The following is a 23,364-nucleotide window of genomic DNA, read 5'->3' as shown; positions in this document are numbered from 1 at the left end:
CTATTTGGATTCTTGATGTCTTCCTTATACAGGGGCATAATATACTGGGTTAGAAACGTTAATAATTGAGAAAAATTTCATTCGATCTAGCATAGTATTTCTTAGTACAACAAAAAATCTAAAAAGTCCAGATCGCATCAATTTGCAATTTTTCAAATTTACATTGTCACAGAAAAGCGATCGTGCTAATAGTTGTATAATATAGATTCTCGCGAAATATTTAATACGATTTGAAACAGCGACGCCATGTTGGAAACGTGGTCACGTGATGGCGGCAAGAATGTAGATGCCTATTGGTCGAACGCAGCAGGCAATGCGTTCATTGGCTAATTCTTATTCTTACGCGTAGCTGTTACGAACAGTTTCGAGTAGTCTGTGGATTTGATTCGCGAAGGGCACACTAAATCGTCAAAATATTAGGAAAAAGGTAAGCACAGTTTAATGAAGCTTCCATACTTTATAAAGCTCGAACGGGCGCTTACCGAAGTAAACAAATTTCAGTTTGGCTGAAACCGGTTCACCTTTACGCGTACGCTTGTCAACAAGGGACGAAAACAAACAAAAGAGTTACGCTGGATTCCGACGGGTGAGTGAAAGAGAATCGCTTGTTTGTAACGTATCGAATATATTAAACAAGTTTTCAACGATACGTCGCATCGTTTATAGTACATAAAGGGTTAGCTATGCTTCTTTTTTTTTTTTTTGAAAACATTTGAACTTTACACAATCGTCTGAATGTTTTCCTCGATAAAAAATAGAGTTCGCTTGAACGAACAATCATGCTTACGCTAAGTTCTCTTAATTTGCCTAACTTACGGTCATGGTTCGAACAAATCGAACGTTAAACGTCGATGAACGAGCGAAAGACGGGACGTAGAGGTTGAAGGTATAAGTCCGATGTCGTTTTATTTGCTCGAGGTTGTGATATGCGTATATAAGAGAACTGAAAATTATTCTTTCCTTTTTTTGTTTCTTAATACCTTACGTAAAGATACCGCAATAAGAAGTCTTACAAATTGTCGTTATTATAAATGGGTAGGGAAAGGGGTGGGGAGAGAAAGAGAGAGAGAGAGAATCTATACGTTAGAAAGTCTGGCGAGTCGATGACGCGAATCGTTCGTATGATACGAGATGTTTGCGAATGAAACGATGCACCCATTATGCGCTTTCTGCCATTTACATTGGTCTGACTGACCGGATGTTTCTCTTGCACCATGTTGGTCGAATTTTTCTAAACGTGTCTCGCTCGATGATTTCTATTCGATCGGGACATCGATAAACGAAAGTTTCGCTGGCCGTATGAAACACGCTTTCCTCTTGTTTCGGTCGTATTAATCGTTTTCGGTATTCGACTGTCAACCGTTGATTTCACTTCACTGTTTAGTACCATAGATCTACGGATCGGCGGTCACACCGTGCGAACGTAAACACAGAGTGGGACGCTTTCTTCGCGCAGTGCTGCCAATTGGAAGAACGATGCGCTTGAATTCGCGAAATCAACGATTTGAATTTTGATAGCCGTTATCCGACCGCAGATCTTTATGGATCTACGACGGAAAAGTTGTTTTCACTTCGTTTGAACAATTGACCGAGGAAAACAACGAACTTTCCCACGCTCGAAACACTGTTGTTATCATTTATAATTATCAGTAATACCATTAGCTATCATTATTGTCCTAGCACGGTCAGCACGAAGTACGAAGAATAATACAATACAGTTATTAAATTGGAAAAATATATATATATACAGAGCGCGCCAAAATTCATGGTGCAGTGCTTCTCAATGATAGGCTCGAGGTAAACAAAACCACGTGACATCGTACAAACTCGATTACCGATTGATTTACAAAAAGGCGGCAGGTAAAGGTGAGATTTGAGAAAGCTGGGGTTAATTGATGAAGATAATCCGATAATATTAAAACGGACTGGTCGAGCCGTTGTTCTCGTTTACGTCGAGGACGACAAGCAACGCCACGAATCATCGACAGGTTTTGCACCAGGAATCACAGACAGCCCTCGGTATAAGGTTATCTCGGTTCTAGGTAAATACGCGGGCTTTTTGAGCAACTGTCTCTCTCGCGAGTCGAACTTGTACGCCATTTTCGAGAACGATCACGTGGTGAAACGGGATCCTCGCCGAACCGGAAACACGGTGGGACCAGAGTCGCCAGATCAAGACTTGTTCCCCCACTCTAATTTCCCCTTCTACCGCGCTATTCGCGTCAAGGACGCGTTTCGTCCCTGTCGTGCATACTCCTGTACTGAGAGAGAGGGTAACTTTTTCTCCTCGATTCGTGCTCCCTCCCCTCATCTGGCGATACTGTCGTGGGACCGTGGGACCCGCCGGGGTGCGCACCAGAATTGTCCGTAAAGTAACTAAGGTCTATGATAAATGATAAATTATGCCTAGGGCGGGACCCAAGGTCGTCCTGGTTCCGTTTCGAATCTCTTCGTTCGCGCGAGGATCGGTTTCGGATCGGTCTCAGAGCGTTGGCTTTCGGGTTTCGTGTCTCATTCGTTTCGTTAGCTTATTTATAGTATCTGCGTTTTTGTTTTGTTATCGTTCCCCCCGGGGAACGTCGTTGGCCGAATTTCCTTTCTCTTCGTTCCGAGCACGTTCACGGGCTCTCTTCGAGACTCTTTCCTCTGTCGACGCATGATTCGGACGTGGCTTCTTCTCAATAGTTGTAGGGCCCGTATTGCGATCCGTGGTAGTATGGCGCTGGATACGCTGCCGGAGCTGGGTACCCGGCATACGCGTACTGTTGCTTTTGAGGGTACACTGGAAAATTCGTAAGATCACGTTAGTTCTAGAACATTTATTATTCCAATACTTGAAGCGCTCGGTCGGTTCGAGAACCGGATACGAGTACTGTGCTATCAGAGCATGGATCCGAGTACCCGCACTTGAATCCAAGGACACACAGTAATGCCGGCATGTATGTGAAAACTTCGGGACCGAAGTTTGACTTATATCGTGTACAGACATTGTTCATTGATCTCTCGCGGCTAGCACCGGACGTAGAAAAGGTTAGTGAGTAAACAGAATACTAACCCAATGATGAAACTTTCTTATTTTTAATCGTTCTTTTAGGAAACTTTCACCAACATATTCCTGACGCTCTTCTGATTGAAATGAGTCCAAACACCAATCAATCTTCTAGGTCTCTCAAGGGAAACATAGTGGGCATACATTTTTCACAAATATCATGCACATCTCTTTCACATATACGGAGACATTACTGTATGTGGATGCTCAGTACTAAATTGAATGGATTGTAGATATTCAAGCACTCAAGTTCGGGTACCCGTGGATCCGAGCAATAATAATAAGAGCCCTAGTTAGTTGGGTCGCTTCGTTCCGCTGTTGGTTCTTAGCCTGCGGGTAATTATGCTTTCGCCGTGCCAACCGGATTGTTATTATTCAAAGAATGCTTTGGTGCGTTGAAAAAGAAAAAAGAAACTGGGAATTGAAACAGAAGCTCTCGCAGGGTGTATTACGTTACGTATGAGTGTTAGCCTATAATTTGAAAACGTTACGGTAATGATCGGAAATAAACTTCGCCCGTCTTCGAAGTATAATATACTAGAAAGTTATGGTTTAATCAATTTTTACGGGACTTCTCGTTACGTTCAAAATTATAACACGAAAACTGGCTTGGAAACTGTCTTGGAAACTTTCACTCTTAAGTTCTGCTTTTTAAACCAGCGAATTAGAAATCTTCACGACACCCTGCAACTATTTAAGACAAGGCTAAGAACCATTAATGCGAGCCCCACTTAACAAGCAATTCAATTAGTATTACCGCTTGTCTAGTATCCTCTCACAGTTTTGGTAAAAAATTCACTCGATTCCGATTAGGATCATGCCTTTGTACCAGAGCGTGCACTCCGATCGCTCGGTGATTGCAATCCTCGTTATAGCAAACTTCTCGAATATTTAACATCCACAATATTATTAAAATGCATTCCATCGTTCCCTCACGGGATACAAAGCGTGCTCGATTACTCGTCTTCGCAATACAAAGCTCATAGACCCTGCGGGATTAGGCTCGCTAACATGCTTCAGGATTAGTTTCGCAAATATCCGGATAGAATGATGTAGAATAATATTAAAAATATTTTATATTAAAAATTGTGGACAAGGAGAAAGTCATGGATCTCTGAATATTATATTTTGTACCATGACTTTAAACAACGAAGTGCATGAAATTAATTTAACTATTTTTAAGGAAACTGTGAGACCATGGACGTCGCATATTTGTGACGTAGAGAACGTGTTAAGGGTTAAAAGTGTACGCACGAAGAAAACTGAAAACAATTTATACCCTGCCTTGGCCTAACTCGCAGGAAGGCCGAAATGACTATAGTTCCACACCGTCGAACGCGACTCTATGCCGGCGAACTGTACGCTGAATACGCAAACTCGAATACGCAGGAATTTCCCGTAGCAGGAGGAGGCAAAATTAGGCAAGTGTGTCGCTTTCGACGAATCGACTCGAAAGATATCCGCGGATACATTGCGCGAAGGTTTCCGGTTTCGAGAAGCCCCTTCTACACGTATCGCCGTGCCAAGCAGGATCCGAGCGTGCCGTGTACTCGCTAATGGAGACCCAAATTAGCGGAACAACTGTTCGTTCGGCGTGTTCCCCGATGAAATTAATCGGGCAGCGAAGCCCGTTTTCCGCGAGGAAACGAGAACTCACGGCGGCCTCGGAGACGAGGCACAAAGTACCGTTTAGAGGTGTCGTAAAGGATGATTATCGATCATCGCTGGAGACTATGCTGTCTCTAGAAAGTTTCCCGCAGGAGCGGACCGTGACAGAATCGCTCTAATCCACCGGTGGAAACAGAGCGTGAGCCGAGTAAGAGTTTTGCGAGGACGAATATCGAGTATTCCTTTTTCTGACGATGTCCGTCCCTTCGGATCCTCCGACAAGCATCGTTCCCAGAGGTCTGCGGGAATCCGAAAATGTCGGGTCGGCACGGGTCGAGAATTTGCGTCGGGACTGCAGCGAGTCCTGAGAATTTTCGGGATTCCCCACACGGTCAAGAATCCCGAAATATTCCAGAACCCGACTTGGCCCGGCCCGGCATTTTCAGGACCTCGCATACCTCTAATCATTCCACCTGGACGTCGCAGTCGTCTGGTACTTTATGTACAGATTTTAACGTCCTCCGGTTAAGATGTTAAAGAAGCGAGTATCGTCTCGTTTTCTCTTCTTAAGTACGGTATTCAGATTAGTTCGGGGTTTGTTTGTTAACACGTTATGTACCAGCGAGTATCACTTGACCAGAATATCGTTCCTTAATTAAAACTATAATTCGATACAGGGACTTGCTGGTAATCTACTGATAGGGGAGCAATTTTACAGTCTGTAATGGATCTTTCGATCCGTTGACGTAGAAGCAATCCAACGAGGGAGATTCAACATTTTGGTGAATTTATTTAAATTTTGTGAGAATCTCAACGAGCTCTGGTATGTAAAGCATCGTTTAATATTCTCGTTCGAGTGTTAACTGTAAACCCAGAGGAGCACAATTTCAGAATAAAATGCCTCTAATATGCTTAGGTGAAACGGCAATTAAAGCGAACAGATTCGAAGCCGCTATTTCCCGGTGCATTCTAAAGCGTGGTGCAATTTTCTCGCATTCTAGACCGGCGATTTCTACTTTTACGCAATCGTTAATTAATATAGTGTATCGAACCATCTATTGTATTGCTTCTATATCAACCTTAGTCTACGGTTTTCTATTACCTGAACTGTTTCTAGTTAGTGGAACGTCGTTTTCGGGGTCAACCCAGTAATCATGAATCATAGTTAGTGGAACACGCCGTGCACGCAGACTTCTGTCTCATCGACAACGAACCTTCCGGCTATTTCCATATTGCCATTACGTTCAATTTCGAACTGAAACCGAAGCACTTTAAGCCTTTCAATCTTCGCGGTTCGCTATCTTCATTGAAATGGTTTGGTAAATGCAACGCGGCTTCGTTACGAAATATTAAATTCTGCACATTGTGCTATGCTGTTAACCTTTCCGATGTTCCAGACGTCTGTAGCGATTAGTCGACTATGCATCAGCGACGGTGTAAACTTTTTGAACCTCGTCGAAGCGATCCCGGAGGCTAAATCAGTCATCAGGAGTCTGCGTGCGTGAGTCGCGTTCGTGGCGCAAGCAAAACGGTGTTAAATATGTACCAGGCATGAGGTACTGCATGTTCATCGCCTCCTCGCGCATTCTCTCGCCCCTCAAGCAAATCGCCGCGGCGCTAAACAAGATCGCGCTGACCAACGACCAACCGACGCCGACCCAAGCGACCACGTACGACCAGTCGTACGAGATTAGTGAGTTGTCCTTCAGGACCTGTGGGATGCGCCGCGCGTTCCGAGAAAAACAAAAAAGACAAGACACGGGGGAAGTTAGTCCGGTTCGGTTCGTGATTATCGTGGCACACCTGGCATGATGTACTGAACGTTCTGTGCCTGTTCGCGGGCATGCTCCCGCCGCAGGCAGGACGCCGCGATCAGGAATAGCGTCATCGTGCCTAAACACGTCGCGACACCCAGCCAGGCGAGGTAAAACGACCAGCCGTACCACTGCACAGCGTTGCTCCTTAAAACCTGCGGGCAAATTTCTCTGTGAACATTTCAAATCGCGAGTCCGTAGCTCTCCGCGTCCTCTGGATCATCTTCGTCATCCTGCTGTCTCCCCGGCAGCATCATCTGCGCCTCTAAACGAAACGACAAACATCCCTAGACCTAGAGTGCGACGCCCCTTGCTGTGCGACACCCCTCGCAGGGATTAACTGTGAAGTGGAGGATTGTTAGACGAAGAAGAAGAGTCTTTATCATAAGGATTAAACTGTTCAACCTCTCCCTCAGGAGTTGGAGGTTTCTTTCAAAGATTTTCCCATGTAAAAGAAGGGAATTGTGAATGACAGGGATGATTGCAGTTTACGTATTGTATAGGGATGATAAGGGCGCTTAGGATCCATAGGAAATTTGTGTGGTGTAGCAGGGATGATAGAAGTCCTCAGGATAGGAAAATTTTTAGGAACAAAAATTGATGGGAATTGATAGGAACCAAAGAAAAGTACAAACATAATTGAACAATTAAAGAAATTCTTGCACGATGGAATGAAGGAAATTTTCTGATTAAAAATCCGAGTCCCAGTGCTTCAGGTTCGACCACACACTATCAAGATCAAGTCCCAAGATCTCGTCAAACGAGAAGCAACAAACTTTTCGTGTGGTATTTAAAGCCACCCGCCACTTTCTACGTTACACAAGTCCGGCTCGGGTATTTATCATATATTAATCGACGCGTTAATTGTCGCCGGAAGTCCCTGAACAATGATGTAACCGATATGACTATTTAATTGCTAGGAAACCTGTAGGTGCTAAGAGAAAATGTCGGATAAATGTCAATGGTCAATGCGATTCTTCTAACCGGTGGCGGAGCTGCTGGGAGTCGGATGTTTCTTTCTATTCGCTAATCACGTTGGGCGTTAATTAATGTACTCACGTTGGTCCATTGTTGATAATACTCTTCGCCGACCACCTTCTCCTTCTCGTAGTATTCGACCCCGTGCCAGAGTCCCATCGCGCTGGCACTAAGTAGACCTGGATCATTCGAAAAACACAAATTAGCGGACCAAAAATGATATTAAACATGTTATTAAGGATGAAGAGGTAGTACAGTATTAGTGTATCGTTTCTTACAAGTCAGAAAAATTGATTTAACACGTCGAATGCTATGTTGATCATACATGGACGACACTATACTTTGACCAAGTCCAATAAATTAATTTTTATTTTGCTACTAATTTTATCTTTTTAGTTCCGGTTTGGTTATTTGAATCATTTTGATTTTCGAACGTGTTGAACATTGTTTCTCTCACAGGAAAAATTCTAAAAAATTGTTCAATGTGCCATCGTCTTTAAATTTGCTGTCTTTAAGTATGTTTTTCCGAATTTTTCCTGTTGGTAATGGCGTTTAATTCCTCTGACTTCCGAGTTGCAGGTATTCTAGGAGGAATTTCTGCAACGTGCATCGTGCTATGATTAATTGGCGAGGAATAGAGGTTCGCACGAGTAGTGTTACGTTAAGTATGAGTACTACTGACACGCGAGCAGCATCAAAATCGCGGTCGCCGTGATATTTCCAGGCGACCTCTTCCAGCAGCCAACCACTCCCGTCCAGAAGGCGGTGAAGACCGCGACGAATGCTACTATGAACAGCGCTATCACCGATCTGCCCATGTCTGAAACATACCAAAAACATTTACAACGCTGCTCGACTCTAAAAAGTATTTAACCCCTTGCGGACAAGGATTTTTTAAAAAACTGGAAATATTTTTTCTCGGAGCACCAGATTTCGCTTTGGAATTTTAAATACTTGCGAAAAGGAGAAACATATGAATTCGTGTTGTTTAAATAATCAAATTATTTTGATGTCTGTTACGTGTCGCCGATATGCCACCATTCGTCCTCAAAGGGTTGAAACACTGATCTCTACCACTTACGAAGTCGTGTCATGGCATCGTCGGAGAATCCTCTCGTCAGATTTTCCTCGTCGGGGATGAAATAGTTCACGTTCATACAGTGCGTCTCCACCGGGCTCAGATACGTCTGGACTGAAACAACAATCGCGAATTTTATTAACAACAATAGTGGAACCTATTCTTTCACATCAAACAAACGCACCACTTAAGGAGAAAGCTTCTGTGCAATATTTTAGTGAGTCGTACACCGAATCTTGAACTCTTACAAATTTTATCTATCCAATTTTCTAGACAATAATTTTTACATGGAAATAATTAATAGACGTTCATACGCAAATCTTCAGAATTGCACAGAAACGAGAAAGAATTCTCTTATATCCAAGTTTATAGTTAACACTACTAATTGAAGTAATTAGTAGACTAGGCATTTTATGCAAATTCATATTTTTAAGCGTATAGAATCAGATAGAAATTAGAAAGAATGTGCCGCTACCAATTAGGTCTCTACACGAGGCTCATTATCGGTCGATACTAAATGGATCGATCATCCCAACGAAAAAGTTCAAGATACCACTAGCAATCTGTAGTTATATAAGCAAAACATGAACGAGCGTGCAACCAACAAAAATTGTTCGGATATTGGTAAACGTGTTGCTTTGGCAAAGTTATAGCCATTCTTATTGCCACAACAGCTTTCACTAACCATTCACGGTGAAGTGATAAAACGCTCGTCGTTTTGGTAAATCGAAATTCGTTCGACGCATTTTGCGACGGCATTGCGTCGACGGTTTCCATGGAATTCAAGCTTCCATTTCGCGAGCACCTGTTAGACACGTGTGCGGTTCAATTCGTTGAAATTAGACCGTCTCGGTGGCGGATTTCCATGTCTGACCAATTAGTCGTCGTCCTGGATCGGCATCGATTTTCGCAACTTAACACGGATCTCTGAGCAACACCGGCTCAGCATTCGAATAATTCGCGCGCGACAAGTCAGGCTGAACAGTTCTGGATAAACTTCGTCATTGCAATTATTTGTATCTTTGTTCTTATTACAATCGAGTTTCTTGTTTTCGATACGGTTTGTGGTAGAGCATGGTACAAATTTCATTATCTGGGGATTAATGAATGAAAGGAATTGAAATGAAGCAATTTGCTAAATTGTTACGCAATTGTTATTGTTAAAGAATCTGCTAAAATACCTTCAGCCAAGAGCTGTAAAAAATTATGAGATAATCGGTTTGCGGTAAGTCAAGCGTTATGGGTTGCATCGAGGGGCTTCTGTTGCGTACATCGAAGTGCACTCTTCTTTCAAATAGGAGCCCGAAGGATCCGTGCACGCGTATCGAAAAGCACGTGACCCAGAATGCAACACGCGGCGCGTGTGTACATAAGTTGTAGCCGGGCCGGTCGTGGTCTTTCATGGGCAACGGTACTCTTTGGCCATTCCTAATCCACGAAATACTACTTTCGAAAGGCATTTCACAGCCGGGTGAAAAGAAAAAGTCGCGGAGGCTAATGTCGCGATGCTTTCACGGTTTCCTGTCTTTCTCGGAATCCCGACAGAGAAAACTGCAATCGGATTAATTGCGACGCGTCGTCGTCGTCGTCGTCGTCGTCGTCGCAAGCCGGAGCCGCCGGCTGGCCTTCTCCTATGCTACTCTTCTTTTCCCTTCAATGGCGAATCGCAACAAGACTACCATCTTCTAGTCCGTGTTCCATTTAACGGTCCACACGCCGCGCCGGTGAATACGAGAGTGTCCGAACACTGCTCGATCATTACTTGTTTCTACGTTGTGCACGCCGACCAAAAAAATATGGGACACACCTCGGCCATCTATTCTCAAGTGTGTTTTGAGAGAAAGTCGATGAACTCCTTCGGAATAGATACTCGGTGAGATAGAAATAACCGAAGAAGAGCTCTCTGGCTTCTGAGAGGCTTCGGAATAGTCTCAATTTTGATTTTTCCTTTGCGCGAAAAATGTACAAGTCCTGTTGAAATATGAACAAAATTGTACACGAAAGCCCAACGGCAAACGACTTCGTACTTTCATAGAAAAAAATGTCAAAGTTCGCTTGGAGTATCACGTTTTAGACTAGACACACCTATAATCGTTTCTAGCAAACCTAATTTTAATGTTACATTTACCAAAAAATGTGTAGATCATACTGAAATATACACGAAATTATACAAAAAATTCCAGACCAAAAAGTCTCACAATTTTGCGGTAAAAGAATGCTAAAGATTCTCTAATACGTCGCTGTTCTTGAAGCAACCCCTTTGAATCTAATAACATTACTAGACCGACCTAAAGAAGACAGAATAAAAAGAGGCGACCTATTGGCGCACATCTAACAGTCATGATCGTCACAAAAGAACGGTATCATAGTGATTCTGGTTGATCGATTGTCGACGGGGGATGCGTCGCGCAACCATACCGTTTGAAATATTTGACATTCAGCCGGTGGCACTGGTTTCCCCGGCCTTCTTCGAATCTAGTTTCGCCTAAACGAGGCGCCATGCCAAGATCGTTGACTCTCGGCTAACTGTACAACACCAGTCGAGAGCCATGTTCGTCAGCCCCGCCATTCAGGAAGAGGAACCGTGGACTGGTAGGACCCGACTTTGTCCCCTTGGTCGACGCGACTTCGTAATTACCACCGGATAAGAGAGTTGATGAGACAGGAAAAAAAAGAGACGAAGCAAAAGGAAAGGCCAAAGCGACGGAACACATAAAAATTCCCCGAAACCGGTCGTTGACTGGTCTCCTGAAATTTTTCACGCCGTGCATCGCGCGAGCACGAGCGCGTACACCTGACCTCCATTTTGTAGGACCATTTCTGCCCGAAGGTGGGAATATCGGCGAATATTTTCGCTCCTGCTCGTCCGCCGACCTCGAATCCCCGTTCAATTCTCACTCTATTGCGTTAGGATGCGACCACAGTTGTACATATTCTCTCGCTTCTTTTTAACTCGGAATTAGTGACACTGATTTCACTGCTGCCACCGCGCGATGCATGCGCTGCTGTCCAATTAAAGTAATTCACTTTTGTGGTCTGATACGGCTAGCGAGACTCGACTATTTTGTTTCGTGCACTTCTATTAACTCATTACTTACCGTACGCCTAATAGCATGTTAGTAGCTGTGCTACATTAGAAAAGAAAATTGAAAATCCTCTTCTAAGTAATTAATTTTTCAAGAAATTCTCAGTTGCGAAAAATGGAAAAATTAATGTAGGTATCGTGAAGGATTAATATCCCAGACAAGGATGTAAGAATCGTGAATAGTATTGGGTTAACCTCTTAACTCTGTAGGCTATCATGCTTGGGAATGGCGATGTCAAATTAAATATTCCAGAGTTAACAATTCAGAAACCATGCTAAACGTGTGTTACAAAAGTCTAAAACGGAAGAACGAGTTGCGCCGAGGTCTGATTCCCGCAGCAATAATTTATTTTACGAGGTGGTCGACCTCCCAAAGTTAAAAACTCAAGTCTAAGTACGACTACGTCGAATTCGCCGGTTTAACGATTCTGTACGGACACTCTCGGCAACAAAGGGACCCTTTTTTCGCTCTATCGGGACCGACGACCTCTCACGTAGGCTAAATAAATCAAAGACGAAGCCGGAAGCGGAACGCCGGAAGCGAACGGAACGTCGCTGCCGATAAGGAGCTCGCGGTCGAAGAACGGTACAAGAGACGATACCACACGATGTATCGATCATGTCGATTGTTTTCCGCCCGAACAACAAGAACAATGTCCACCGTTGTGTTCCGATTCTCAAGAATCCCGCGGGCGCTTTCTATTCGACGGTTCGTCATTTTTCCTTTTACAATCTTCGATCTCGTCGCCGTTTACGCAAATTATAAAGCGCATTGTCTCGTACAACTACGCCATCTTGCGTGAACGAATCTGGGAGATTTTCACTTTGTCAGACTTTATACCCCCTTTTTCCCCTTTCTCTAACGTTTGTTCTATTTGTCGCCTCTTGACCGAACAATGTGGTTTTTGGGCTTTCTCTTCAGGGGGAAGGAGAAAAACAAGATGTTAATGAACGTTCCTAGTATTACGAAATGATCTTATGCTCTGATCGATACCCCCGATTCGTTTGAACCACAGTAGAAATGATTAGTCTGCAGATTTCGTGCATTTTTGGGAAAATGAGTAGGTGAAACAGAAAGTAGAAGAAACATAATGCGATTGCATTATTTGCAATCCGTTAAAATTATTAAGGGAAGAAATCGGTTTTTATTGTCATTATTAATCTTCAATCAAATATTAACAACACCTTGCAATATGTACGACAGAAAAATGGACTGTAGAATCCGAGAGGAAGAAAATCGAGCACTTTATCTGCGGAAACGATGAGCGTTGAATGCGACTGCGGTAACAATGCCGAATGCTATCTAGTATCGGAATAAGGAACCCTCGACGCGTGGCGACAGGACAGCTCTTCCTCAAAGGATACAGGTTCCCCGTGAAACTCGAGACTTCCGGACAAACTGGAACCACCGTTGCTGCTCGGTAAAGTTTAGAAAACGCGTGGGAAAATGCGGACCTTTTCGAATAATGGGCCCGTAGAGCGTGCAGGCCTCGGCTCTGCGCGAGTAAACGTACGCACGCGTCTACGTTTCCATCCTGAAACCGATTACTACAGTTTCGTTCGGAGTATCAGATTAATTAACACTATCTACCGTAGGAGGCCTATCGAGAGAATTTTCAACAATTCTGCTGCACCAAAGGAATGCTTGGAAATCGTCTCTCATATAGTAATCCCAAAGGTTCACATCGTGAACCAACAACTCACCCTCAGTGCTTAACCAATAGGAAAAGTAAGCACGTACCTAGGACAAAGGAAGAAGGGGGCACCATAGAAATTTTCTGAATTTTACCTCTTCTGCATAGTAATTACATTTCTCAACGAGAGAATAGTGGAAACACTTTTCACTGAAATTATAAGGGGCACTTTGAAAACTTTTGACCGCTCAAGGCCCCAAATGGTCTTACTCCGGCACTGTTCACGATTGGACTCGTTATTACTGTTGCAGGATTAAGTCTTAGCCATGGACTTTCTAAAATTGCAAAATGATCGCCGGTAGATAATGCGTTGAGTTCCAATCGCGGCAAGAGCTTCCAACATGCTCAAGGTCATCGGCTAATTATCGTCGTCGACGTTTAGACAACATCCTCCTCGCAAGAAACAAGATTCCTTGACACAATGAACCATAAAGACAGCACTGTCGCCGACTGCATAATTCAACCGCTGCTACTTTGTTTACGACAGCCATGAATATACATCTCCGAATGACAGGGTTGATTGTACGCGCAGGTGCGGCGATTCGATCATAGTTACGCGGCTCGCATAATGTCGCCACGGACTTATTGTTGTCTTCGTGGCGCGACGCGGGTTTAGTATAGTTACCGGGAATTTGTTTCGGGCTGAGCCGATGAATTCGGAATTAATTTGTTTGCGAGTGTGCCGTATTTACGAACAATCGAGAAGATGTGAACAAATTTCAAATTTTCTTCGCACCAAGCTTTTAATTTTCTTCGAATATAAGTTTGAAATTTTATTCGAGGATAGATCGAATGATCATCGCCGGTTCGAGCATAAATCGCGCACGCGAAAGCGGCAAGAATCGTTCCAGAGGGAGACGCGTGTGTACGCTATTGTACTCGCGGAGGAATGATCGCGTTTCTGGCATTCGCAGCTGAAAACGATAACGCTCATTGTACGCACCGCCATCACTGGGAAGCGTTCAGCTGTTTATTGTGAAGGTGCTGCACTTGGCTCCCTTTCACGAACGCGGTTTCTTTTATTATGCAAACGAACTTTCCATTTGTCCAACTATTGTGCCAGGATCAACGCTGAATGGAATGAAAACTGGAGTGAACGGCTGAAAATTCGGTGAAACTCGGTTTCACTTCTCTGTCCCTCTCTCATCAGTTTCTCGTCTTCTGACGATGAATGATTACGCGAATTCGCATTCTTACCGTGGACACACGGTAATTGCGAGCGAAAAGAACGCAATCCTTCCTAACAGGAATTTTATTTTTGCTCGTGTGCTAACTGTCATTAACAAAAATGATTCCAAGACATAATGACACAAGCCAAAATCTGTTTGCACGTCGAATTACTATATCTCGAGACAAAAATGTCTGAAGACGATCTCAACAGCGAAGTTAAACTAACATTACTATAATAACGTCTCCGGGCTGCTCGTTAAACCTAACGGTGGTGCACACGGTTTCAAGTATGAATCTAGGATAGAAAAAACGGCGAAGAAGCATGTACAATGTTCTCTGGTTTAAATATTTAAATGAACTTCCTACTGCTTAAATCACCTCTGACACTTTTATATTCTAAGATACTATGCATTCGGTTCGTCAGCTTTATACTAACGCATTGGATGTCTAGACCGCGGGTTAAAGTATCTGGTATAGATATGATATAATGATTGATCAGGTTCCCATTCGATACAGTGCAGTCATTGAGAAACTTATCGACAAGCTTCCGCTAGGTGAAGTGTTTAGCTCCCACATTATGCGCCTGAAAGCAGGTAGTGTTTGTCCGGGCGTTTCCACGCGTCATTACCGTAGAAAGTTGAACGGAAGAAAAGGCGTAGCGGGCTCGCGGACATTACCCGCGTGAAATGAACTAACGAATCATTCGCGACAGATCACGATCGCATCTCTCGAACCGATCCGCGAAATTCCATTTTATTCGTCTCATGTCACGCGGGCAACAATTGCTCTTCAATGGTCCGCTTCGAAATTCGTGACTCAAGGTCTCGCAATTCGTTTTAGTTTCACTATTAACCCGTGGACACGCTGCGTCGTTTATGTCTCGGCAAATATTTCACTTTTGAACCCTTTCGAAAGGAAAGAAGTGGAGACCCTCATTTTCCCCGAATCCGTAAAATTTTTATTTTTGATCGATGACAGTTTTAAAGTAAAAACTGGAATAAGTATCCTAGAATTTTTCCAGACATTTTGAGAACAGTAAAATAAAAATAGTCCAGGACATAAAGGACCTAGTATGCCTACGGAAGGTTTACGGAGCACTAAAAGCAACTATTTTACATTTTTTTTTATAGAAATAACAAAGTGTATCCAAATTTTCTAGCCATTTTTGAAAATGATATATACCCACCGAAATGGTTGTAATCGTAAATTAAAAATATGGGAGTAAGAAGTATTGCGGTTCCACGATACTAAATGTAATTACAGTAAGAACGGGCATAATAATTTTCTCACGGAAGAAGGTTTTGCAGGAGAAAGATGATTACTTGAAATTCCGAGTTTAAAACTCTCGGAGCGGCATCGATTTAAAATTGCGCACTGTTCTTCTTCGAGAGTCGTCTTTTCTTTCATTCGCGAAATCGTTGGACGGGAAGGAACTGCAGCGCCGGTTCTAAATGCAATTACAATCGCAACGGTCTATTTGTCGAGGTAACGTTGACGACGTCGCCGAAGCGTCGGGTTTCGCCTCGTAAAAACGATCGGAGGTTCCTCGGTCTCGTTGCGAATTAAGTAATTCAGAGCGTTCACGGTCTAACGGTGGCCGAGTCTCGAGTAAATGCGATTTTGATGTGCCCTGACTCCTCCGTTAGCAAAAAGATCAAGATCGTCCACGATTGCGGGGCTGTACCGACCAGAAACTTCTCTCGATTTGCGAACAATCTGTTCCCAGTTGTTATCGTCCATCTTCCAATGCATCAAATTGTACAGCAACACGAACTTTGCGAGCAAAAATATTTCCTAATGTTGTGAATTTAATTGCACGTAAGAAGCTCAGAAGCAGCGGAAAATGTCGAATTGATCGAGACGTCAGAGAATTAGAGATTGTTTATAATTGTTACTCTGTCGATAATTCTATTTCTGTTCTCGACTGTTAGCGGAATTAATATTCCTCGCTAGGAAAAATGAACGGGAGGGTACATCGACCGAGCAAACTCCTGGAAAGACGGAAGACGCGCTTCTCCGGGCCATCGCGTACACGCGAGCAATTTCGCGGGACGTTTCCTTTCTCTGAGCGAACTGCGTGCAACCGAACCATCGATTCTAAACTCTTAACCTATTACGTGGCCGGCGGATAACCCGCGACATTACATTATCGTAACGTAGAAAGTCCCGGGGCAGCATCCGCGAGATAACCACAGCGATTTGTCCCGAGATCCTATCATGCTACATTCAATCCGCCTCGGCTCCCCAATTTCACGGTGTCGGTAATACCCCTGCATTTCACCGAACCACCGATCGATCGCTTCAGATTGTTAATTCTACAATTACTAAATTTATAGAGCTTCGCTTTCCTTTCCTACGTTCGGCGTGGATCAAAATAGTGCCTCCTGGCCGATACATGTCGCTGGCTAGACCCGTGTTTTGGACATCAATCGAGTAAACGCTGTATATTATATAAATTAACAAGGAATGTTCGATTTCTGTCACTAGTTATTGCATGCCAAAGAGGGTTAAAACGAAGATTGCTTTCGTGCTTACCAGTGGGCGGTCTTTCTTTGGGGTAGCATATCCTGAAGAGCCCCTGCGTCCTCGTGTAGTAGTAGTACTTCGTGTTCATTTGCTCCACCAAGTGGCTCTGCTCGGCATGCTTGGCTGCGTATTGCTGCAACAGTAGAATTTATCCAAATGATTCGCGCGGTTAACGATCCCTTTCATTCCGCGGAGCGGAGCCCTATGAAACACGACATCTCTATTCGTTTTCATCGACAACGAAACGCTCCGGGGATCGAGTACCTGTCGGCGATAAATAAATCTTTCAACGCTGAAAATCATCGAGCAAAAAGTGAACGGGCTCGGTTTTCGAACGCAGATGAGCCGCCGCGAGCCTGCTCGCCTCGTACGAATATTATGATCGTTAGAAAGTAGGAAAGTAACGATTGCGAATCGTTCTCGCTCCGAACGGACGCGGGGAAACGGCGGATTCGATCGGACCTCGTCGAAAGCAGCTGCGAAAAACACCGGCGAACAGATTACGGGAAATTAGACGTGAACCGTGCCTGGTCAATTTCAGGAAGCCACGGTTTCGCAACGACGATACAACGGATAAATTTGCATCTTAACCTTTGCGAATTGATGATCAGGTACAGCTCGACCGTTACGAAATTATTCAGGAGATTGCGCACCTTTTGGCAAATTGAAAGCTAAGTTGATCGCGAGCGACAGAGGCTAGACGAACATGTATTTGTTCCTTCGGTAAAATAAAGCCTCAAGTTCTTCAATTTTTGTCATAAATGGGTGAAATTCACAGTCTACTCATCAGGTTCTCAAGTGCTGTCTTCGTTTCTTTCTTGGCAGTGTCATTTGGTAAATGAGTATTTCCTTGACCGAGGTGATTCCCGAGGTCATTTGAAGTAACTTTTCCCTTTGCGAAAATGTTCTCCGCGGCTTCGTTAATGAGTTATTAACGAAAAACGAGCGACAGAGGCTAGACGAATATGTATTTGTAACTTCAGTAAGATAAAGCCTCAAGTTCTTCAATTTTTGTCATAAATGGGTGAAATTCACAGTCTACTCATCAGGTTCTCAAGTGTTGTCTTCGTTTCTTTCTTGGCAGTGTCATTTGGTAAATGAGTATTTCCTTGACCGAGGTGATTCCCGAGGTCATTTGAAGTAACTTTTCCCTTTGCGAAAATGTTCTCCGCGGCTTCGTTAATAAGTTATTAACGAAAAACACGGACCAATCAGAGCGCGGTGACGCCGTTGGTCGAGCCGGAATCGGTCCGCTGTAGCCGCGCTCCGATTGGTCCGTGTTTTTCGCGAATAACTCCCCAACAAAGCCGCGGAGAACATTTTCGCAAAGGGAAAAGTTGTTTGAAATGACCCCACGAATCGTCCCTCTGAAAGGACATTCTCTGGGACGTTGAAATCCGTGCCCCGTATGTCTCGGCTTCCTCTCGTGTGGTAATCAATTGTTTCCGAAATCGCGTCGTATTTGGAAAGACGTTATGACCGTGTTTCGAAACGATGGAGTAATCGCACCGCGCAGCCAAATGAACGTTCATCGGCGATTGCGTGTGTCGCCGGCGCGCCTCCGCCTGCGAAGCGATAACAACGGAAATTGCGGAAAGAAAGGAAACGGTGCTCGCGTTACGAATTTTCTGGTTCTACGCGGAGGAACTTCCTGAAGTAACACGAAGAAGCCCGTGTGCTCGGCTGGAAGGAGGCCTGGAGAGCGGCCGTTTACTCAGCCGTGTCGGCTCAAGTTCCGGACTTTCTTGCGATCGAGGATGCACCTCGCATGCCGCCCTCGAAATTAAATGTAATTTCAGATTCTCTATGACAGCTGGCGCACACCGGTGAGACCCCCCTTAGGTCGCGCCGGGAGAGCCGTTCTTCTGCACCGTCGGCCAAGTATGAGAATCCTTTTACAGACGCTCGCCGGCATGGAAACTAGTTTCTATTTTTCCTTTCTTACACGCGTTTCTCTTCGGCTGCGCCTTCCCTATTCCCACGTTTGGTACCCCCTAACGAATAGATTACGGCTCAGACATTGTCCGTTTGATTGCTCCTAAACGTCGTGCGTTGCGGGCCGCGTTTCTACAAAAAAGCTGTGGAATTCCCACGAAAATGTTCGTGTCATGAAATAAATTAAAATCAATTAAAATTAGGTCTTTCAAATGACCTCAGACATCACCCCTTTCAAGGAGGTACACCCTGTATATATATTTTCATGATTACAGATTGAGGAATAGATTAGGGACTCCGAGAAGGGTAGACGCCAGTCCTCCAGACTAAATGGACGGAAAAAGTTGATAATATTAATGGATAAAACGGACCCAGACAGACGCGCTAATTACGAAGATCTTAAAGTACGCTGGTGAACTTCAAGTCTCCGGGAGGAGCCATAAGTTGTGTCAGGGAGCTGCCACCGCTGACGCCGCCTCGGCGTCAACGTGAGTAACGCACTGTTTAATCTGATAGCGTTTCCCCGAGCCCCACGATCTTCATTTACTCCCCCCCGAACAATTAACACACTTCGCCGAGGACACCGACGAGAGTGCAACGTTTGGGGAAAAAGACAATTGAAAGCGAGCCGTGAGCCTGAGAGAATTGTCCCGCGAGGTGTGGTCCTCCTCCCGGCGGTGTTGCGAAAGAAAACGTTGTCGTGCAGAGTCATTTACAGAGTGACTGTCGACAACGCGAGCTTCCTCCGCGGTTTCCATGAAGAATGAACTTGGACGCGTACACGCTCCCACGCGAACCCGCCATTTTTATTACCGCGAAACAAAAATTACGCGCGCGCAGTGTCGGGAAAGAGGATCTGAGGCTCGGCGAGTACGTTTGTTCGAGGACGTTAATTAAATGCGCGCGCGCGTTTTTTTCGAGCGTCCTGTGTCTCGCGTTTTGCAATTTAGCGACATCGCGATTAAATCGACGGCAAAATGGCTCTGTGAATCTGTTTCACGGCCTAGTTGCATCTCGCTTGGCGATAGGTAAGAATGTTGTTACCCAAGAAACCGTGCCTGTTCGTCCTCGTCGGCGACCCTTAACCGGCTATCGTTGAGCAACGAGCTAATTATTCGCGACTCTGGCGTTTCGAAGATTACCAATCCGCCTTAACGGGAGCAACGATGTTACTTAAATCTAGCGTGGATAAGTGCTATCCGCGCGGCTCTTGGGCGTGCTACATTTTTTCGCAGTCCTCGTTTATCGCGCAACACGAGTCGTTCTGCTGGTTTCTGCGTTCACGTGTGAGCGACGTCCATTAAAACTGTGAAATAATGTAACACGTTCATCAGCTGTCATATCGGACAACGATTTTGAATCCACCTGTTCAGCAACAGCAGAAGCAGATGTGGCACAACAGATATTCTCAATTCCTAGCTTCAGTATAAAATACTGAATTGAAGGAGCCCGATTTGATCTCAGCCACTTAGAATTTTCATAGTTCTCCGAACAAGTCACGCCCACCAGATTTTCATTCCACCTGTATAACAACGAAAGGAACAGATGCAGCACAGCAAGTAAAAGACTGAATAGAAAGGACGCCATTTTATGTTCATCAGCTGTGTCGTATCAGACAATGAGAAGGACAACGATTTTGAATCCACCTGTACAGAAACAGCAGAAGCAGATGTAGCAGAACAAGTAGTCTCAATTCCTGGCTTCAGTATAAAATACTAAATTGAAGGAGCCCGATTTGATCTCAGCCACTTAGAATTTTCATAGTTCTCCGAACAAGTCACGCCCACCAGATTTTCATTCCACCTGTATAACAACGAAAGGAACAGATGCAGCACAGCAAGTAAAAGACTGAATAGAAAGGACGCCATTTTATGTTCATCAGCTGTGTCGTATCAGACAATGAGAAGGACAACGATTTTGAATCCACCTGTACAGAAACAGCAGAAGCAGATGTAGCAGAACAAGTAGTTTCAATTCCTGGCTTCAGTATAAAATACTAAATAGAAAGAGCCCGATTTGATCTCAGCCACTTAGAATTTTCATAGTTCTCCGAACAAGTCACGCCCACCAGATTTTCATTCCACCTGTATAACAACAGCAGAAGCAGATGTGGTACAACAAATAGTCTCAATTCCTAGCTTCGGTACAAAATACTAAACAGGAGCTCGATCTGGTCGGGGCTACGTATAATTTTCATAGTTCTCTGAACAAGTCACGCCCACTTTGGGCGCAAGTTTTGAATGAGCCGGTAATCGACTTATCGCGCGACTCTCGAGTGTCGGCCTTGATCCTCGTGCAGGGTTGCGATAGAAACGCGACACGCTGGTCGCCAAGCGAGACCAGGGTCCGTTAGGCGAACGATGATAATTATTGACCGTCATCGGGCCGTGATCGTCGCATCAACGTGCCCGTATCCGAGAACGATCTCCGGTGGCCACGGGAAACGAGAAACGATGCGATACGATACCGATACGATCTCTCGTTGCTGCCAGTGCACTGCCTCGGGAACAGTGAAAACAGCCTCGGATGGAAAACGGATCGCACGCACACGGGATACCCAGCGTCGCCATTAAAACGCGGATCTGAAACGGACCGTGGAAAACGTTTCTTTCTGCGCTCGCGCTGGCTAAAGCGCGCGTAGCCGATCATTTCGCGCGCGACCTCCGGCTTATTGCACTTTCTACGGTGCACCCGTCAGAAAATCGCCATTGCACTTTCTACAAAACGGCCCGACGCCGAAGATACCCCTGGAAACTGCTACCTGTCTTCTAACCTTGCGATTGCAATCCGTTTCTACGTTTTCCTCGCGTGCAAACAGCGCTTCCGTTCGATTTCAATTACTCTTCCATACTGAAAACAATTGTCTAATTTATTGACAATTGAATAAACTCGTTGAATCCTCGTGGATGCCAATCTCAATAATTCGAAATTCGAAATATTCGAACCCGCCATTTTGACGTGATCCGTGAACCTAGTGTTCAGATAGTATCTTGACAATCTTCAGAAATTTTTTTTCGGGGACCCGTTAAACTTTTTGTGGTGAAATTTTGTACACGTATTTATCGGTGTTCCAAGTACATGTGTGATTTTTGACAAGCGACATTAACTAAAATTACATTAATTATGTTGTTATGTTGTAAGCGTGTCTTCGGGATTTCCGGGATAGGAGATTAGGTTTGTTGATGTCGATCGATCATGCAGAAGAGTCACGTCGGTCGCGTGCAGGAAACCCGAGATATTCCGCGTCCCACGGTTTTCCCCGATCACAATGCGACAATCGGATGCCTAATGCTGGCGTGTTGCAAGTTCCAAGATCTTCTTAACCTTGACGCACACACCCATGCCTCCCGCAGCATACTTTCCGGCGTACCACGCACGATGAACTTTCGACGACACTGGGCAAAGATCGCGCGATTTTTTCCGCGTCCTATCGATCCGCCGAGAAAATGTTTACGAATTTCAATTTGTTGTGTTAACATTGCTTCGATTCTCCCGTTTCGTTTGATCGATCGCGCACGCAGGCATTTCCCGGCGGAATCGATACTATTCGCGGTTCTAATTGAGCAACGATTAATGCAATTTCAAGGTCCTAGATGAATCACATAATTTCCCTTCGTTTTCTACCCACTTTTCCGCTTGTTGCCACACGAGTTGCGTTAGTAGTTTAATGCACGTTTCGAGCGGCTTTCAGAACCGCGATTTTTATCGGTTGCATCCGCGTGGAAGCTTGGATGTTGTTTCGCAAGCATCTTCGAAGATTTTCGCGAATTTTGAAAATGTCATGTCCGGAGAGCGGATTTTGTGCATTTGTGATGAAAGTGAGTGGGTAATTTAATACAGTAGTAATTTAATTTAATAATTTAATACAGTAAAAATATTCGAAGAATTTTAAAATACTGAGATTATTTGCAACTTGGTCAACACTTTAAGATGGAAAATTAATTTTCGTTTCACTCTGGATTGTTGCAATTCAGGTACAAAATTTTTATTCTGCTTACAGATCCGCTGTCTAGTCAGCGCGTCTGTCTATTGCTGTCTGATTCTACTTGAATTCTAAAGTCTTCTGCTTTTCCTTCGGAGGATTTTGTTAACTGCTTTCTTTCCCTAATAATTTATGAAAGACAGAGTGAAGTTCACAAGCTTATTTTCCCTACAATATTTTATCCATAAAAAAGATTAAAATGCATTTTTATTACTAGAAAAGAAACATTTTTCTAAAACGCCATTTAATTACCAGAAAAATTGTACACCTCTCCAACAAAGACATTTTTACCCATAAATATAATTGACGTAAGTGATAATAAACAGACTAATAATTAGACTGCGGACCTAAATTGTAAGAAATGGAAATTAAATTTTAAGTTGAAATCCGCAATCTATCAAATACCGGGTGACCTACTATATTGAATGACAACCTGTATATGAGA

The 23,364-nt window shown here is 44.1% G+C and overlaps 1 protein-coding gene and 1 long non-coding RNA gene across 3 annotated transcripts in view; one reads left to right on the top strand and one right to left on the bottom strand.

The window, feature by feature from the left end:
- The first annotated feature begins 8 nt into the window (after positions 1 to 8).
- LOC143357392 (uncharacterized) lies at positions 9 to 19,229 on the top strand. Its single transcript, XR_013082805.1, has 3 exons — positions 9 to 427; positions 502 to 586; positions 19,213 to 19,229. It is a non-coding gene; the product is annotated as an uncharacterized LOC143357392 (long non-coding RNA).
- The window catches only part of LOC143357391 (uncharacterized), a 35,444-nt gene continuing 12,969 nt past the window's right edge, over positions 890 to 23,364 (bottom strand). The window contains exons 2-7 of one of the 2 annotated variants that reach the window (XM_076793853.1): positions 17,012 to 17,135; positions 8,531 to 8,641; positions 8,132 to 8,269; positions 7,531 to 7,628; positions 6,461 to 6,626; positions 890 to 2,782 (exon numbers count right to left, since the gene is read on the bottom strand). In XM_076793853.1, the coding sequence (XP_076649968.1) occupies positions 2,679 to 2,782; positions 6,461 to 6,626; positions 7,531 to 7,628; positions 8,132 to 8,269; positions 8,531 to 8,641; positions 17,012 to 17,135 (741 nt within the window). In that variant the 3' untranslated portion in view covers positions 890 to 2,678. Of the gene's footprint in view, positions 2,783 to 6,203; positions 6,370 to 6,460; positions 6,627 to 7,530; positions 7,629 to 8,131; positions 8,270 to 8,530; positions 8,642 to 17,011; positions 17,136 to 23,364 lie in introns of both variants that reach the window. The other variant, XM_076793852.1, reaches the window with a different exon arrangement.

The sequence above is a fragment of the Halictus rubicundus genome, chromosome 9, assembly GCF_050948215.1.
Source record: "Halictus rubicundus isolate RS-2024b chromosome 9, iyHalRubi1_principal, whole genome shotgun sequence".
Lineage (NCBI taxonomy): Eukaryota > Metazoa > Arthropoda > Insecta > Hymenoptera > Halictidae > Halictus > Halictus rubicundus.
The sequence above is the reverse complement of the archived record's forward strand: the minus strand, read 5'-3'. Positions and strand labels throughout refer to the sequence as shown.